We start from the raw sequence: 16,205 nt of genomic DNA, 5'->3' as shown, positions 1-16,205 counted from the left end.
TAAATGCCGACAACTGTGTTTAACTCTTCTAAAACTAAAACTAAAGCAATTTATATTGGAAATCCTTGTAAGTTGCAGATAAACAATATTTATCTTGAAGTTTTTCTCCTCTCAGATCAGTTTATAACCCCAAAAGACAACTAAAATCGTTCTAAATTAACGATGAACTTTCCAAACTACTAATGTTTAACATAACTCCAAATTATAGGAATCAGTCTTTGACTCTACTGGGAAAATAAAGATAAGTACACATCGGTATAATAAAGTTTTTAGAGGCCATCAATTGCATGAAAAATGTAACTCCCATTTTAATATATTAATGCCCCTGCAAAAATTAAACAAAGTACTTCCAAACGAATAACATTTATTACCACTTCAAAAGTGGCACTAAGTGAATTTGTTTATTGAATTTTGGTGTTGATTGATAAATGCGTGTAATTTATTTATTTATTTCAATATTATTTAAATCAAATTAGTTGTATTCTATAATACTACAATTACACTTCCTAATAACATAAAAATTACTAACTGAAAATGACTTCAGATAAAGTGAATTTCGAATCAAATAAAAAGAACATCCCTCCTATGACAAACCTGTGCTAAAATCATCACTTCTTCAGGCCTTTCGCTTCTTTGGATGTTCTTTTTCGTTAGGGTATCCATTGGGGATTTTTACTTTAGTTAAAACTAACAAAATATAAAAAAATATTCAAAATCAAGTAAAGATGATTGTAATTTTTCTTTATCGGAAGATGACATTGGGTCTCAAACAAGAAATTGTATACAGAAATCTATTTTCTATACGAAAGCTTAGCACGTAGGTATGTGGTAATTTCGCCTCCTCCTATTGTATAAAAATGCTGACCAAATTTTTTCCTTCAAGAAATATAAAACATCTTTTTTTCATTTTTATAATAAAATATATTTAAGAAAATATCTGGAAATTTTCATAAAATTATTAACTTAAAAAACTAATACATATAACATTATTAAAATTAAGTTAACTTTTAAAACAAATTAACTTCAATAAACCAATTTCTTAACTTATACGATATCATAACAAAAAGTCAGTCTTTTTATAATAAAAAAAATTATGAAGTAATAAATTAAAAAATTTAATCTACTTCTTCAACAGTTGGACCACCATAATTTTGACCACCAAAACCTCCAGCTTGTTGACCACAACCAGCACCAGCTTGTGGGCCAGCAGCTCCCCCACTAGCCTGTTGATGTAGTCTTGTCATAATGGGTTGACATACTTTAGTTAATTCCTCCAATTTGTAATCATATTCTTCTTTTTCAGCGGTCGTATTGTTGTCTAACCATTTGACGGTTTCTTCACATTTCTCTATGACACGATCTTTATCGGATTTTGGTATTTTATCGCCAGCATCTTGAGTTGATTGTTTGACATTGAATACATAGGCTTCCAATTGATTGCGTGCTGCTATACGTTGACGATGTTTTTCATCTTCATCTGCATATTGTTCGGCCTCACGGACCATACGATCAATTTCAGCTTGCGACAAACGACCTTTGTCATTTTTGATGACAATATTTTTGGCATTACCAGTACTCATTTCTTTGGCAGTTACATTCAAAATACCATTGGCATCTAAATCAAATGTTACATCTATTTTAGGAACCCCACGAGGTGCTGGCGGTATTCCAGTTAAATTAAAGGTGCCCAAAAGATTGTTGTCTTTGGTTAATGCTCTTTCACCTTCAAAGACCTGTATCGTGACAGCTGGTTGATTGTCAGCATATGTGGTAAAGGTCTTTGATTGCTTGCATGGAATGCGACTGTTGCGTTCAATTAATTTAGTCATTACTCCTCCAGCTGTTTCAATGCCCAGTGAAAGAGGTGCCACATCCACTAGCAAAACATCTTGAATGGCACTGCTCTTGTCGCCACTGAGAATAGCGGCTTGAATTGCTGCACCATAGGCCACAGCTTCGTCAGGATTAATGGACAAATTTAGAGTTTTTCCGCAGAAGAATTGTTGCAGTAGATTCTGAACTTTAGGAATGCGTGTAGAACCACCTACTAAAACAATATCGTGGATTTGGTTCTTATCCATTTTAGCATCATTTAAGGCTTTCTCCACCGGCTGCAAAGTGTTGCGGAACAAATCACCACATAATTCTTCGAAACGAGCACGGCTTATTTTAGTGTAGAAATCCACACCTTCGAATAGAGCATCTATCTCTAATGTAGCCTCAGTACTGGATGATAATGTTCGTTTTGCACGTTCAGCAGCCGATCTTAAGCGACGTAATGCTCTAGGATTTGAACGCAAGTCTTTTTTGTATTTACGCTTAAATTCTTCGGCAAAGTGATTGACTAAACGATTGTCAAAATCTTCACCACCCAAATGAGTATCGCCAGCTGTAGCACGCACTTCAAACAATGAACCCTCATCGATTGTGAGAATGGAAACATCAAAAGTACCACCACCCAAATCAAAGATTAAAACATTACGTTCACCCTTTAAGTTTTTGTCCAGGCCATAAGCTAAAGCAGCGGCTGTGGGTTCATTGATGATTCTCAATACATTTAGACCAGCAATTGCTCCAGCATCTTTGGTGGCTTGTCTCTGTGAATCGTTAAAGTAGGCTGGCACTGTAATGACTGCATCGCGAACTGTAGTGCCTAAAAAGGCTTCAGCCGTTTCCTTCATTTTTGTCAACACCATGGAACTAATTTCCTCGGGAGCAAATTTCTTTTGTTCACCCTTAAACTCCACTGAAATCTTTGGTTTTCCACAATCATTTACCACTTTGAAGGGCCAGTGTTTCATATCATCCTGAATCTTTTGATCTTCGAATTTACGGCCAATTAAACGTTTTGCGTCGAACACTGTATTCTGAGGATTCATCGCAACTTGATTTTTCGCCGCATCACCAATGAGTCTCTCCGAATCTGTGAAGGCAACATAACTGGGTGTTGTGCGGTTGCCTTGATCGTTGGCTATGATTTCCACTTTTCCATGTTGGAATACACCAACACAGGAGTATGTTGTACCCAAATCAATACCAATTGCTACCATTTTCTCTGTTATTATTCACTTCTTTAATGTATTAAAAATGTTAATTATTTTATTGTTTAGTTAGAGTTTAATAATTCACTTAAATATTCTTCACTTCGAATTCAACTTTTTACTTTGATTTCTTGTACGTAAATGTGACGGCCAAGTAAATGTACTCGCCTTTTATACTTGTTGACTTGTTTGCATTTATCAAAAGAAAAATTGAGAATTTTCTCAGATATTTCTGGACAATTGTTCTAACAAACATGCATATGTACGTATGTATGTACGTTTGCGAAGTTATTCACAATGTTCATGCAATTTATTTTCAAAATATATTCAAGAGATACAAAAGAGAGTTCTCTTTATATTTGTTTCGTGTGTGTAAGAGTTTCATATGTAAATTTGTACAATTTTTTAAAATGTTCTCTCTCTCTTGTAGTTAATATCTTGATTTGTTTTTAGAGTTACTGACCTACATCACACTTAATACACCATAATATGTACATTTCTAATGTATTGTGTAGAAAAAAATAAGGATACTCGAACATTCCTTGTCCTTGAATATGTTGTACTGTTCGTGTTTAAGTTTTAATCGATTATTAGAGGTGGTGATTTTTTGATACAGACTAATGAGTTTAACATAAATGGGGCAGTGTAGAACATTTATTGTCTTCTAGAACTTCCTAGAATAATTCAAAACATTCCAGAATTGATTTAGTTTTTATGTTATGAACATCAAATCGTAAATTGTCCATAATCAAAGGAATTTGGCAAAAAAAGTTTATTTTGGAAGTTATAATTATTATTTTAATGATTTTTAATCCCATTTTCACAGTGTCAATTTATTTTTTAACTTTAAGATATATTGACAGTTCTCATACAAAAATTGCCTTAAATGGAAGAATAACTACCGGTTAAACGATAACTGGAGGTAGTGATAATACAGTGAATCAACTAAGTTTTTTGCCTACCTTTTTTTAAGAGAATTTAGTTTTTTGTTCATAAATAAAATTCGAAAAAACAGTATAAGTATAAAGTAAATATATATTTTCCAATTAAAAATAGAGATTGTGTAAAATGGGAAAAATTAGAAAAAAATATTAAAATACAAATTTTGGTGCATTTGTTGTTGCATTTTATTATTTTTCATCAGAATTTGCATGTCAATAAAGTATATTGCATATTGAAAATCAGGATTTTATCATGTAATAGTTCTATAGTGGTATATGGTGATGTCCCCATACTTAGAGTGACTTGGATGGTACTTAGTGTTAGATTTATTGAATAAGAATCAATATTCTACAATTCTAAATAAAATATACACAGTACCCCCAAGTATAATGGGGTTTCCGTAATGTAGTTTTTGATTATCAATACAAAATGACCAAAAACCCGGATTATTTTTGTTATAATATATAGATTAATACCTCACAAAACATTTTTTCTAGGTCCAAATCCATTGATTATCTAATATATCATGTATCCAATTCAAAATTATTTATTATTTTCGAAATTTAATGAAAGAAACGATAGATTTTATGTTAAGTCAAATATTGATAAATTCTGATAGGTATATAGGATAATAAATCGGTTAAGAAATGTCCAAATTTAGTCGTTCCACTACTAAAATATCTAAAAAATTTTATTCTAGTATATATTAGTAATAAAAATATTAAATTTTCTAAAATAATGCAGCAATATTAAAAAAATTAAAAAAAAACCTAAAAAAAAAACTAAATACTTTATTGACCCATAAAATTAACAATTCGTTCACATTTTATCAAAAATCTCGTTAATTAATATAACGATTTTACTTTTTATGGTAGAATATATGGTAAAATATAAGATATTCTTTACAACAAACAAATTGCTTTATTTTGCTAAAAATAATTGTTCAGATAAAGTTTTTTCTTAAAATTTATAAAATTTTACATAGGCAAATTACTTAATTGATTCACTGTATATAAAACTTATTCGTGCTATTTTTTGGAGAGATAATAGTATATTTTACGTAACTATAACATAAAAAGGTGGCTGATGAAATACGGCACCGATTTCATCCGTTCTAATAGGTTTCGTCCATGTACCAAAAACAAACCGTTTGATGCAAATTTTTTTCAAAATATCTTGAAAATTGCGAGTGTACCTTGCGCACAAGTTTAACATGTACAGCCGGAGAGACGAACGGACATGTCTTAATCGAATCAAATTCTAAGTCGATCGGTATACTTTAAGGTAGGGTTAGGACCAATACGGTACAAACATTGTAAAAAAATATTAAAGACAAATTAAAAACAAACAATAAAAACATGCAGAAATTTCCAGAATTTGAAACAAATGATCCAAGTAATATTCCATTGCATTCGTCTTTTTAATATAACTCAAATGAATATAGCGTACAAATAAACAAAAATAACACATTTATTGTATGTTTTTTGTATACAATTGTTTGTATATACAACAATAACAAAAACACCGGCATAAAAAATAAAAACAAAACAAAATATTGACTCAACCACTTCTACAAACTAACAAGCTTTCTCACTCTCTTAAAAATCAAACACTTCTCTTAAAAAAAATAAACTCATTCATGGCTTTTCTAGAAGATTCAAACGTATTCCGCAAAAGTATCTAGAAAATACCAAAGAGTATGTGATTCGTATAAATACGGCCGCACAAACTCTCTTCGGCATTAGTACAATACAAACAAGCAAAGTGAAAACATTAAAAATAAATAATAGGCGATTATATTAAGAAAAACTACGTTCAAGTGAACAAGAAATTAAATAAATCAGAAAATATACAAAAGAAAGTAAAATAATTCTATAAAAAGTGAATCTTAAGCAACAAGTTCTATAAAAAGAAAAACTATTACAAATCATTCATCAAGTTTATATTCACAACAAAGAAGAAAAACAAAGTCACACAATGGTAGCAATTGGTATTGATTTGGGTACAACATACTCCTGTGTTGGTGTCTTCCAACATGGAAAAGTTGAGATTATTGCCAACGATCAAGGCAACCGAACAACACCCAGTTATGTTGCCTTCACAGACACGGAACGTCTCATTGGTGATGCGGCGAAGAATCAAGTTGCCATGAATCCCAAGAACACAGTATTTGATGCAAAACGTCTTATTGGTCGCAAATATGATGATCCTAAGATAATGGAAGATATTAAACACTGGCCATTCAAAGTGATCAGTGATGGTGGCAAACCGAAAATCGGTGTCGAATTCAAGGGTGAACATAAGAAATTCGCACCAGAGGAAATCAGTTCAATGGTGTTGACAAAGATGAAGGAAACTGCCGAAGCCTATTTGGGTCAGACAGTAACCGATGCAGTAATTACAGTTCCTGCCTACTTTAACGATTCACAGAGACAAGCCACCAAAGATGCTGGTCGTATTGCTGGTTTAAATGTATTGAGAATTATCAATGAACCCACGGCGGCTGCTCTAGCATATGGTCTCGATAAGAACTTGAAAGGTGAACGTAACGTACTCATCTTTGATTTGGGCGGTGGTACTTTTGATGTCTCCATCTTAACCATCGACGAAGGTTCATTATTTGAAGTGAGAGCAACAGCTGGCGATACTCACTTGGGTGGTGAAGATTTCGACAACAGACTCGTCTCACACCTGGCCGATGAATTCAAACGCAAATACAAGAAAGATATACGCTCTAATCCCAGATCATTGAGACGTCTAAGAACTGCTGCTGAACGTGCCAAACGTACATTGTCATCCAGCACTGAAGCCTCCATTGAAATTGATGCTCTATTTGAGGGTCAAGATTTCTACACTAAAGTGAGTCGTGCCAGATTTGAAGAATTGTGTGCTGATTTATTCCGTCAAACATTGGAACCTGTTGAGAAGGCCCTCAATGATGCTAAAATGGACAAGAACCAAATACATGATATTGTACTGGTTGGTGGCTCTACACGCATCCCTAAAGTTCAAAGTCTTCTTCAACAATTCTTCTGTGGCAAGAGTCTAAACTTGTCCATTAATCCCGATGAAGCTGTGGCCTATGGTGCTGCTATTCAGGCGGCTATACTTAGTGGTGATAAGAGCAGTGCTATTCAAGATGTTCTGCTGGTAGATGTGGCTCCACTATCACTTGGCATTGAAACTGCTGGCGGTGTAATGGCAAAGATCATCGAGCGCAACACACGCATTCCATGCAAACAAACACAAACCTTCTCCACCTATTCGGATAATCAACCTGGTGTAAGCATCCAAGTCTTTGAAGGTGAACGTGTCATGACAAAGGACAACAACAAATTGGGCACATTTGATCTCTCTGGTATTCCACCAGCTCCTCGTGGTGTGCCACAAATTGAAGTCACTTTCGACCTTGATGCCAATGGCATTCTAAATGTTTCTGCAAAGGAGATGAGTTCTGGCAATGTCAAGAACATCACTATTAAGAACGATAAAGGACGTTTGTCACAAGCCGAAATTGATCGTATGGTCAGTGAGGCTGAGAAATTCGCTGAAGAAGATGAGAAGCAGAAAAATAAGATTAGTGCTCGCAACAATTTGGAAGGTTATGTGTTTGGTGTAAAACAAGCATTAGATCAAGCTGGTGATAAGATTTCTGCACAGGAAAAGGGTGAAGCCTTGCGTGCATGTGAAGATACAATCAAGTGGTTAGATGCCAATACATTGGCTGAAAAGGAAGAATACGAAGACAAGATGAATTCACTCACAAAGTTATGCACACCAATAATGACCAAATTACACAATGGAGGAGGTGCTGGACCATCATGTGGTCAACAGGCTGGTGGATTTGGTGCCGGCAGAAGTGGTCCCACTGTAGAAGAAGTAGATTAAATCAATCTCAATGTCATTCCAAGAAACAATTCATCATTAAAACTCATGTATATTGTTAAGTTCATTTAGAATAAGAAATAATTTATTTTTAGCAAATAAGATCTCAAATATAGAGAAATAAATAAATTGTTTTATGTTAAAACAAATATGTAAATTATAACAAAAATGTGTTTTATTAACCTACGCTGATTTAACTTAATTAAATAACGTATGACGGACAATTCGAAAATGTCCCCCGGGCCACCAAATATTTCATCGAATAGGTTTGCCATTCTTGGCGACTGATTTAACATAATTAAATAACGTATGGCATACAATTCGAAAATGGCCAAATATTTCGTCGAAAAGGTTTACCATTCGTGGCGACTTTTTTGATCAACCTACACCCAGGCCAAACACTACACTTAGTAGATCACTATGTGAGATCAAACTCCAACTTTATTAGACTTTAATCTTTGTTAAAGGAGTTGTATATGTACATTGTTTAAATAACGTACCTGATGACGAAATTGTTACTGAGTTTAAATCTCAGGAAGTAGTTTCGTAAAATAAATTGACCACCAAGAATGATACAATTCAATGTTCAGAAAGTTATTGATGTACATATAAGGCTAAGGTTAAAACTTATTTTCCAAACCCAATGCGTTGTCGCAACTGCCAACTTCTGGGATAAATGTAACCTCCCACCTCATGAACCTGATGATTGCACTAAACTGTAGATAAATGCGAATACAAAGGAAAAGTATGGTAGAAGGGGGATCATTTGCCATAGGGGCACATCTGTCGATGCGAATAACTTGAAAACCGAGTAATCGATATTATTGCATTATCAAATTTTGTTTTCGTTTATCGAATATCTATCATCCCTGAAAATTTGAAACATTAACTTTACATATGATGGGAGTTAATTGTTTTTCAAAGGGCTGTGAAAATATTTCACTGTGTGAACTCAGTAATAATTAGTTTAAATTTTTTTGTTAAGTTTTGTGAAATAAATATCTGTTTATTATACTTTTTTATTGAATAATTGAACAATTATATTTTTAATTGCTGGAGTTTTGTATTCACAAAATATAGTCCATTAAATAAAAATGTCCAATTGTACAGTTTATTTCTATCCGGTATATGAACCTTGCAACATATTTCGCAATTTTTAATCATGACCACTATATACTTGTTATACCCTCCACCTCATTATGCTGATAGAGGGTATATATAACTTGTCATTCCGTGTGCAACACCAAGAAATATTCATCTGAGACCCAACAATGTTAATATTCTGGTTCTTATCAAATTCTGTCCTCTGTGCGTCTGTCTGTGTAAAACACGCTCACGATAAACGAAGCAATAGAATTTAACCAAATTCACCCAAATTGTTCATCGTTTTCCTAAGTTGTTTGGTATTGAAATGGGCAAAAATCGGTTCACATTAAATGAAATGAATCAAAATTTGAAACTACTCGAAAAAAAATCATTTTTTACAGATTCTGATGTAATTTTCTCGAAAACTATGCAAGATAATTTCATAAAAATCGGCATTCGTTTCCGCACAAGAGCTTAATGTCTGTGAAAAATCGCCAGAATCGGTCCAAAATTTCATATACCTCCCATACAAAAGTACATATTACCGGAAATTTGTTTTTTTATTAATAACTTCCGTCGTAATGTCGATATTTTCGCAAAATTTTAGAAATTACAATCTTATGTCAATAGAATTTATTCAGAGGAAAATTTTTTGGATGGGTCCATAATTGGTCATAGCTCCCATACAAGGTCCCCTCCCGAAAATCAGTTAAACGCGCATAACTGATTACTAAATTAAGATATCGATATTAAATTTGGTACAAGTATTGCTCTTATGTACAAAAATATAACCATGAAAGTTTCTTTAGATCGGTCCATAATTGGTCATAGCTCCCATACAAGGTCCCCTCCCGAAAATCACTTAAACGCACATAATTTTTTTCTAAATTAAGATATCGATATAAAATTTGGTACAAGTATTGCTCTTAAATACAGAAATATAACCATGAAATCAAGTATTGCTAAGAAATTTTTTTCCATCGGTGCATAACTGGTCATAGCTCCCATACAAGGTCCCCTCCCGAAAATAACTTAAACGCACATAACTCATTACTAAATTAAGATATCCATATTTGGCATAAGTTCTGTTCATATACAGAGAAATAATATTGTGAAATGTTTTTCCGATCGGACCATAATTGATACTAGCTCCCAAATAAGGTCCCTTTTAGAAAAACACACATACAAGGTTCCCTTCCGAAAATCAGAAGAAACGCACATAACTCATAACCAAATATTTATAGCCATACATTTAGCAAAATTATTGCTCTTATATACATAAATTCCCTATAAAGTTGTTTTACGACCGGTCCATATTTGGTGATGGCTCTTATACTATGTCCAGAAAATCACTTAGATTCAAAATATTTATTACCAAGTAATGATATAGATACAGAATTCAGAAATTTTGCCTTTATATACACAATTGGATATAAGCTCCTATACAAAGCCGTTTTACTAAAATCTCTTAAACGCACATTACTTATTACCAAATAAAGCTATTGATACATAATTTGACAAAAATATTAGTTTTGTATACAAAAATTATATTTCTCCTATACTAGGTCCAACCCCTAAAAGCGCTTTAACCGATAATGCTCTTTATCAATTTGTGTTGAACAAAATTTTGTGTAGAACAAAATTATATATGTATTTGTATTTTGAAAATCTCTACACACATGCAAATTACTAAATTTATAATATTCAATAAATATTAGAATTGTAATAGATTTTGAATTTTCTATAATTTTGAACCTAGAAACATGAAATTTAGAATGTAGGACCTTGACTAGGTAAGAACCTATAAAACTTTTTAGTACTTTTTCGTTCTACAAAAGGTACTTTTTGAATTTTGTATAATATTGAACTTAGAAACATGAAATTAAGTATGTAGAGCCAGGATTAGGCTAGAACACATAAAAGGGGACTTTTTGGTACTTTTTAATTCTACAAAAGGTACTTTTTAAATTTTCTATAATATTGAACCTAGATGATATTAAGTATGTAGAGGCCGGATTAATCCAGAACACATAAAAGGGACGTTTCGTTCTACAAAAGGTACTTTTCGAATTTTCTATAATATTGAACCTAGAAACATAAAATTTAGCATATAGAGCCTTGACTATGTAAGAACCTACAAGAAGGGACTTTTTGGTACTTTTCCGTTCTACAAAAGGTACTTTTTGAATTTTCTATAATATTTAACCTAGAAACATTATGTAGAGCCTGGATTAAGTGGGAACCCATAAAAGGGAAGTACCTTTTCGTTCTTCAAAAGGTACTTTTTAAAATGTCTATAATATCGAACCAGAAATATGAAGTTAAGCATGTAGAGCCCGGATTAATGTAGTTCGTATGAAATGGGCTACAATTGGTATTTTTTTTTTTGATTTTTTGTAATAAAATTCGTAAAGACTGTTTTTTAACACATCATGGTGAAGGGTATTTTTATCGCAATAGCGATAGTCGAATTTTAACTCGATAAATTTATAATTCAATCAAATAAACGCGTTTAAGTAATTTTTGGAAGTGGACCTTATATGTGAGATATGGCCAATAAATTTGGTTGATTTTCTTTGCTTAGTTTTAACATGGGTGTGTTTTACACAGACTTGTTATGCACTCCATCACTGGTGATGGTGGGATTTATGGACCGATTTTGCTGATTTTAAATGGCGTTCTTCCCAAACGTATAACATATCCCACAGAACAGATTTCTAGAAATTTGGGTCAGAAAATCTACAAGAGTAATGACAAACTAATATGTTCGTTCTAATACATATACATAACCTTCGCACATAAACTTAGGCAGACCGATTTTAGTTGCTTTCAATCTTCATTATGTTGAGTAATGTTGCTACAATACTTGCATTTTGAAGAAATTTATGAGCGTCTGGATCCTTATATATGGCCGTAGGTTAAATTATAGCGATTCTTATTTTATTTGACAGTGTGGTTCCAAGTAAATAATACTTCCACTTTTTATAATTTCAATTAAAATTTTATTTCCAGATATGTTCTTAAATATTTAAAGCTACAAAGGTAATTTATTTAAAATTAAGTTAACACTTAAAACAAATCAACTTATTAAAAACTTACCGCCTTATGCAAAAACGATAATTAAGTTAACAATGATTGTTAAAACCTGTTTTTATATGAAAAAAGAGTGTAGTAAACCATTGTTAACTTTAATAATCGTTTTTGCATAAGACCATTATTCGTTAACCTAACATAAATTCAGTCTTTTTAAAATAAAAAAAAAATATGAAGTAATAAATTAAAAATTTTAATCTACTTCTTCAACGGTTGGACCACCATAATTTTGACCACCAAAACCTCCAGCTTGTTGACCACAACCAGCACCTGCTTGTGGGCCAGCAGCTCCACCACTAGCCTGTTGATGTAGTCTTGTCATAATGGGTTGGCATAACTTAGTTAATTCCTCCAATTTGTAATCATATTCTTCTTTTTCAGCGGTCGTGTTGTTGTCTAACCATTTGACGGTTTCTTCACATTTCTCCATGACACGATCTTTATCGGATTTTGGTATTTTATCGCCAGCATCTTGAGTTGACTGTTTCACATTGAATACATAGGCTTCCAATTGATTGCGTGCTGCTATACGTTGACGATGTTTTTCATCTTCATCTGCATATTGTTCGGCCTCACGGACCATACGATCAATTTCAGCTTGCGACAAACGACCTTTGTCATTTTTGATGACAATATTTTTGGCATTACCAGTGCTCATTTCTTTGGCAGTTACATTCAGAATACCATTGGCATCTAAATCAAATGTTACATCTATTTTAGGAACCCCACGAGGTGCTGGCGGTATTCCAGTTAAATTAAAGGTGCCCAAAAGATTGTTGTCTTTGGTTAATGCTCTTTCACCTTCAAAGACCTGTATCGTGACAGCTGGTTGATTGTCAGCATATGTGGTAAAGGTCTTTGATTGTTTGCATGGAATGCGACTGTTGCGTTCAATTAATTTAGTCATTACTCCTCCAGCTGTTTCAATGCCCAATGAAAGAGGTGCCACATCTACCAGCAGCACATCTTGAATGGCACTGCTCTTGTCGCCACTGAGAATAGCTGCTTGAATTGCTGCACCATAGGCCACAGCTTCATCAGGATTAATGGACAAATTTAGAGTTTTTCCGCAGAAGAATTGTTGTAGTAGATTCTGAACTTTAGGAATGCGTGTAGAACCACCTACTAAAACAATATCGTGTATTGGTTCTTATCCATTTTAGCATCATTTAAGGCTTTCTCCACCGGCTGCAAAGTGTTGCGGAACAAATCACCACATAATTCTTCGAAACGAGCCCGGCTTATTTTAGTGTAGAAATCCACACCTTCGAATAGAGCATCTATCTCTAATGTTGCCTCAGTACTGGATGATAATGTTCGTTTTGCACGTTCAGCAGCCGATCTTAAGCGACGTAATGCTCTGGGATTTGAACGCAAGTCTTTTTTGTATTTACGCTTAAATTCTTCGGCAAAGTGATTGACTAAACGATTGTCAAAATCTTCACCACCCAAATGAGTATCGCCAGCTGTAGCACGCACTTCAAACAATGAACCCTCATCGATTGTGAGAATGGAAACATCAAAAGTACCACCACCCAAATCAAAGATTAAAACATTACGTTCACCTTTTAAGTTTTTGTCCAAGCCATAAGCTAAAGCAGCGGCTGTGGGTTCGTTGATGATTCTCAATACATTTAGACCAGCAATTGCTCCAGCATCTTTGGTGGCTTGTCTCTGTGAATCGTTAAAGTAGGCTGGCACTGTAATGACTGCATCGCGAACTGTAGTGCCTAAAAAGGCTTCAGCTGTTTCCTTCATTTTTGTCAACACCATGGAACTAATTTCCTCGGGAGCAAATTTCTTTTGTTCACCCTTAAACTCCACTGAAATCTTTGGCTTTCCACAATCATTTACCACTTTGAAGGGCCAGTGTTTCATATCATCCTGAATCTTTTGATCTTCGAATTTACGGCCAATTAAACGTTTTGCGTCGAACACTGTATTCTGAGGATTCATGGCAACTTGATTTTTCGCCGCATCACCAATTAGACGCTCCGAATCTGTGAAGGCAACATAACTGGGTGTTGTGCGGTTGCCTTGATCGTTGGCTATGATTTCCACTTTACCATGTTGGAATACACCAACACAGGAGTATGTTGTACCCAAATCAATACCAATTGCTACCATTTTGTTTTCTGTTATTTTTATGCACTAAATTTGTTAATTATTTTAATGCTTTGTTTTTCAATTTTTCAATACGTTTTTTAGTTAGAATTTAAAAATTCACTATTATTTTTTTCGCTTTAAAATTAACTTTTCACTTTGGTTTCTTGTACTTAAATATGACGATTGTCGAAATTTTCTTCCCTTTTATACTTGTTGACTCTTTTGTATTCACTCAAGAGAAAATTCTAGAATTTTGTCTGAATTTTCTTGAAAATTGTAGATATTCACATATTATATGAGGGGGTAAAAGTATCTTTTTTTGTGCAAAATAAGATTTGCAAAGAGATGCAAAAGAGAGTTAAGCACGTAGTTGTGTGAGTTTTCCTATGCATTTAAGAGAACAATGTGTATCTATGTGTTTTTGTATCTTATACTGGCGTATAGAGAGGCAGAAAAAATCATTACTACACACACAGATATATCTACATATGTGTTTTTGTATCATAAACATACATACGTATGTACAATGCATATTTTTCCTCTTAGTCTTTTGAAATCTCTTTAAAATACTGACCTACGTTAGGGCACCTACCTTTAATAAACTAATATGTAATGTATTGTAGAACAACATTTATTATAGGATTCATACATACGTATTCATATTGGAAAATGTTTCTGCTCTGTTTGTCAAAAGGATAATCGAAATTTCTTGAAAATTTCACGAGAGGTATAGAATGAAGATATACGAATAACTTCTATAATCTACAAGTTGTAAAAATTATTCTTCTAATAAATCTTAGTAGAAGGCATGATTTACACCCATGTGCCAGAGACTATGTATTATTGTCGCATTACTCTCAGAAGTCCTACGATATTGTCGCATTCTAATATTTCTAAGACTATTATTGTCTCATTTGAGTTGCACCTCCATTTGCAGTTCATGTTACTATTACCGGAATCTTTCAGAGATTATTTTATAATAATGAAAAATTTGTGGTTTTAACACTGTTCTATTTAGGTCGAGATACAATTTCAAAGCTATATCAGAGAAATCTAAGAAGAACTCATTCGGCTTGGAATCATTTCGTATAACTTACATCTAAAACAGTGCTACAAAGAGATGCAGAAAGTTTGAAGTATCGGCGTAATTCGCTCTGTAATGAACCGAGTCAATCCAAAAATTGTTTATCAGACTATTGACAAACATAGTTATCACTCGCCAACAATGTGATACCAGTTCCGTAGCTTTTCAGATCTTCGCATGTAAGACACTACATTTGTCTGAAAGTCTAAAAAAGTTTCTTATACCTATGCCAATATCCACCCAATCACCAATCGCCTTATTTAGATATATATTTTCCCCAAAATGTACTGTACATTAATTTTTGCAAAATTCCATCTATGTAATATATTGACTGCAATGATTTGCTTTATTTTGCTAAAAATAATTGTTCAGATAAAGTTTTTTCTTAAAATTTATAAAATTTTACATAGGCAAATTACTTAATTGATTCACTGTATATAAAACTTATTCGTGCTATTTTTTGGAGAGATAATAGTATATTTTACGTAACTATAACATAAAAAGGTGGCTGATGAAATACGGCACCGATTTCATCCGTTCTAATAGGTTTCGTCCATGTACCAAAAACAAACCGTTTGATGCAAATTTTTTTCAAAATATCTTGAAAATTGCGAGTGTACCTTGCGCACAAGTTTAACATGTACAGCCGGAGAGACGAACGGACATGTCTTAATCGAATCAAATTCTAAGTCGATCGGTATACTTTAAGGTAGGGTTAGGACCAATACGGTACAAACATTGTAAAAAATATTAAAGACAAATTAAAAACAAACAATAAAAACATGCAGAAATTTCCAGAATTTGAAACAAATGATCCAAGTAATATTCCATTGCATTCGTCATTTTTAATATAACTCAAATGAATATAGCGTACAAATAAACAAAAATATACACATTTAATTGTATGTTTGTATACAATTGTTTGTATACAACAATAACAAAAACACCGGCATAAAAAATAAAAACAA

At 33.1% G+C, this 16,205-nt stretch overlaps 2 protein-coding genes and 1 pseudogene across 2 annotated transcripts in view; 1 reads left to right on the top strand and 2 right to left on the bottom strand.

The window, feature by feature from the left end:
- Nucleotides 1-886: 886 nt before the first annotated feature.
- Nucleotides 887-3,194, bottom strand: LOC124419642 (heat shock protein 68). The gene has a single exon (XM_046949857.1). It carries the CDS (start codon nucleotides 3,048-3,050, stop codon nucleotides 1,116-1,118), a length of 1,935 nt encoding a protein of 644 aa, XP_046805813.1. The 5' UTR covers nucleotides 3,051-3,194; the 3' UTR covers nucleotides 887-1,115.
- Nucleotides 3,195-5,780: 2,586 nt separating this feature from the next.
- Nucleotides 5,781-16,205, top strand: part of LOC124419643 (heat shock protein 70) — a 28,640-nt gene continuing 18,215 nt past the window's right edge. The window contains exon 1 of the mRNA XM_046949858.1: nucleotides 5,781-7,687. Within this exon, the coding sequence (XP_046805814.1) occupies nucleotides 5,961-7,687 (1,727 nt within the window). The 5' untranslated portion in view covers nucleotides 5,781-5,960. The remainder of the gene's footprint in view (nucleotides 7,688-16,205) is intronic.
- LOC111681633 lies at nucleotides 12,225-14,294 on the bottom strand (annotated as a pseudogene).

This window comes from Lucilia cuprina, chromosome 4 (assembly GCF_022045245.1).
Source record: "Lucilia cuprina isolate Lc7/37 chromosome 4, ASM2204524v1, whole genome shotgun sequence".
In the NCBI taxonomy this organism is placed as follows: domain Eukaryota; kingdom Metazoa; phylum Arthropoda; class Insecta; order Diptera; family Calliphoridae; genus Lucilia; species Lucilia cuprina.
The sequence above is the reverse complement of the archived record's forward strand: the minus strand, read 5'-3'. Positions and strand labels throughout refer to the sequence as shown.

Excerpts from the sequence above, each read along its gene's own strand:
- LOC124419642 (XM_046949857.1), bottom strand. The coding sequence starts at position 3,050 with ATGGTAGCAATTGGTATTGATTTGGGTACAACATACTCCTGTGTTGGT.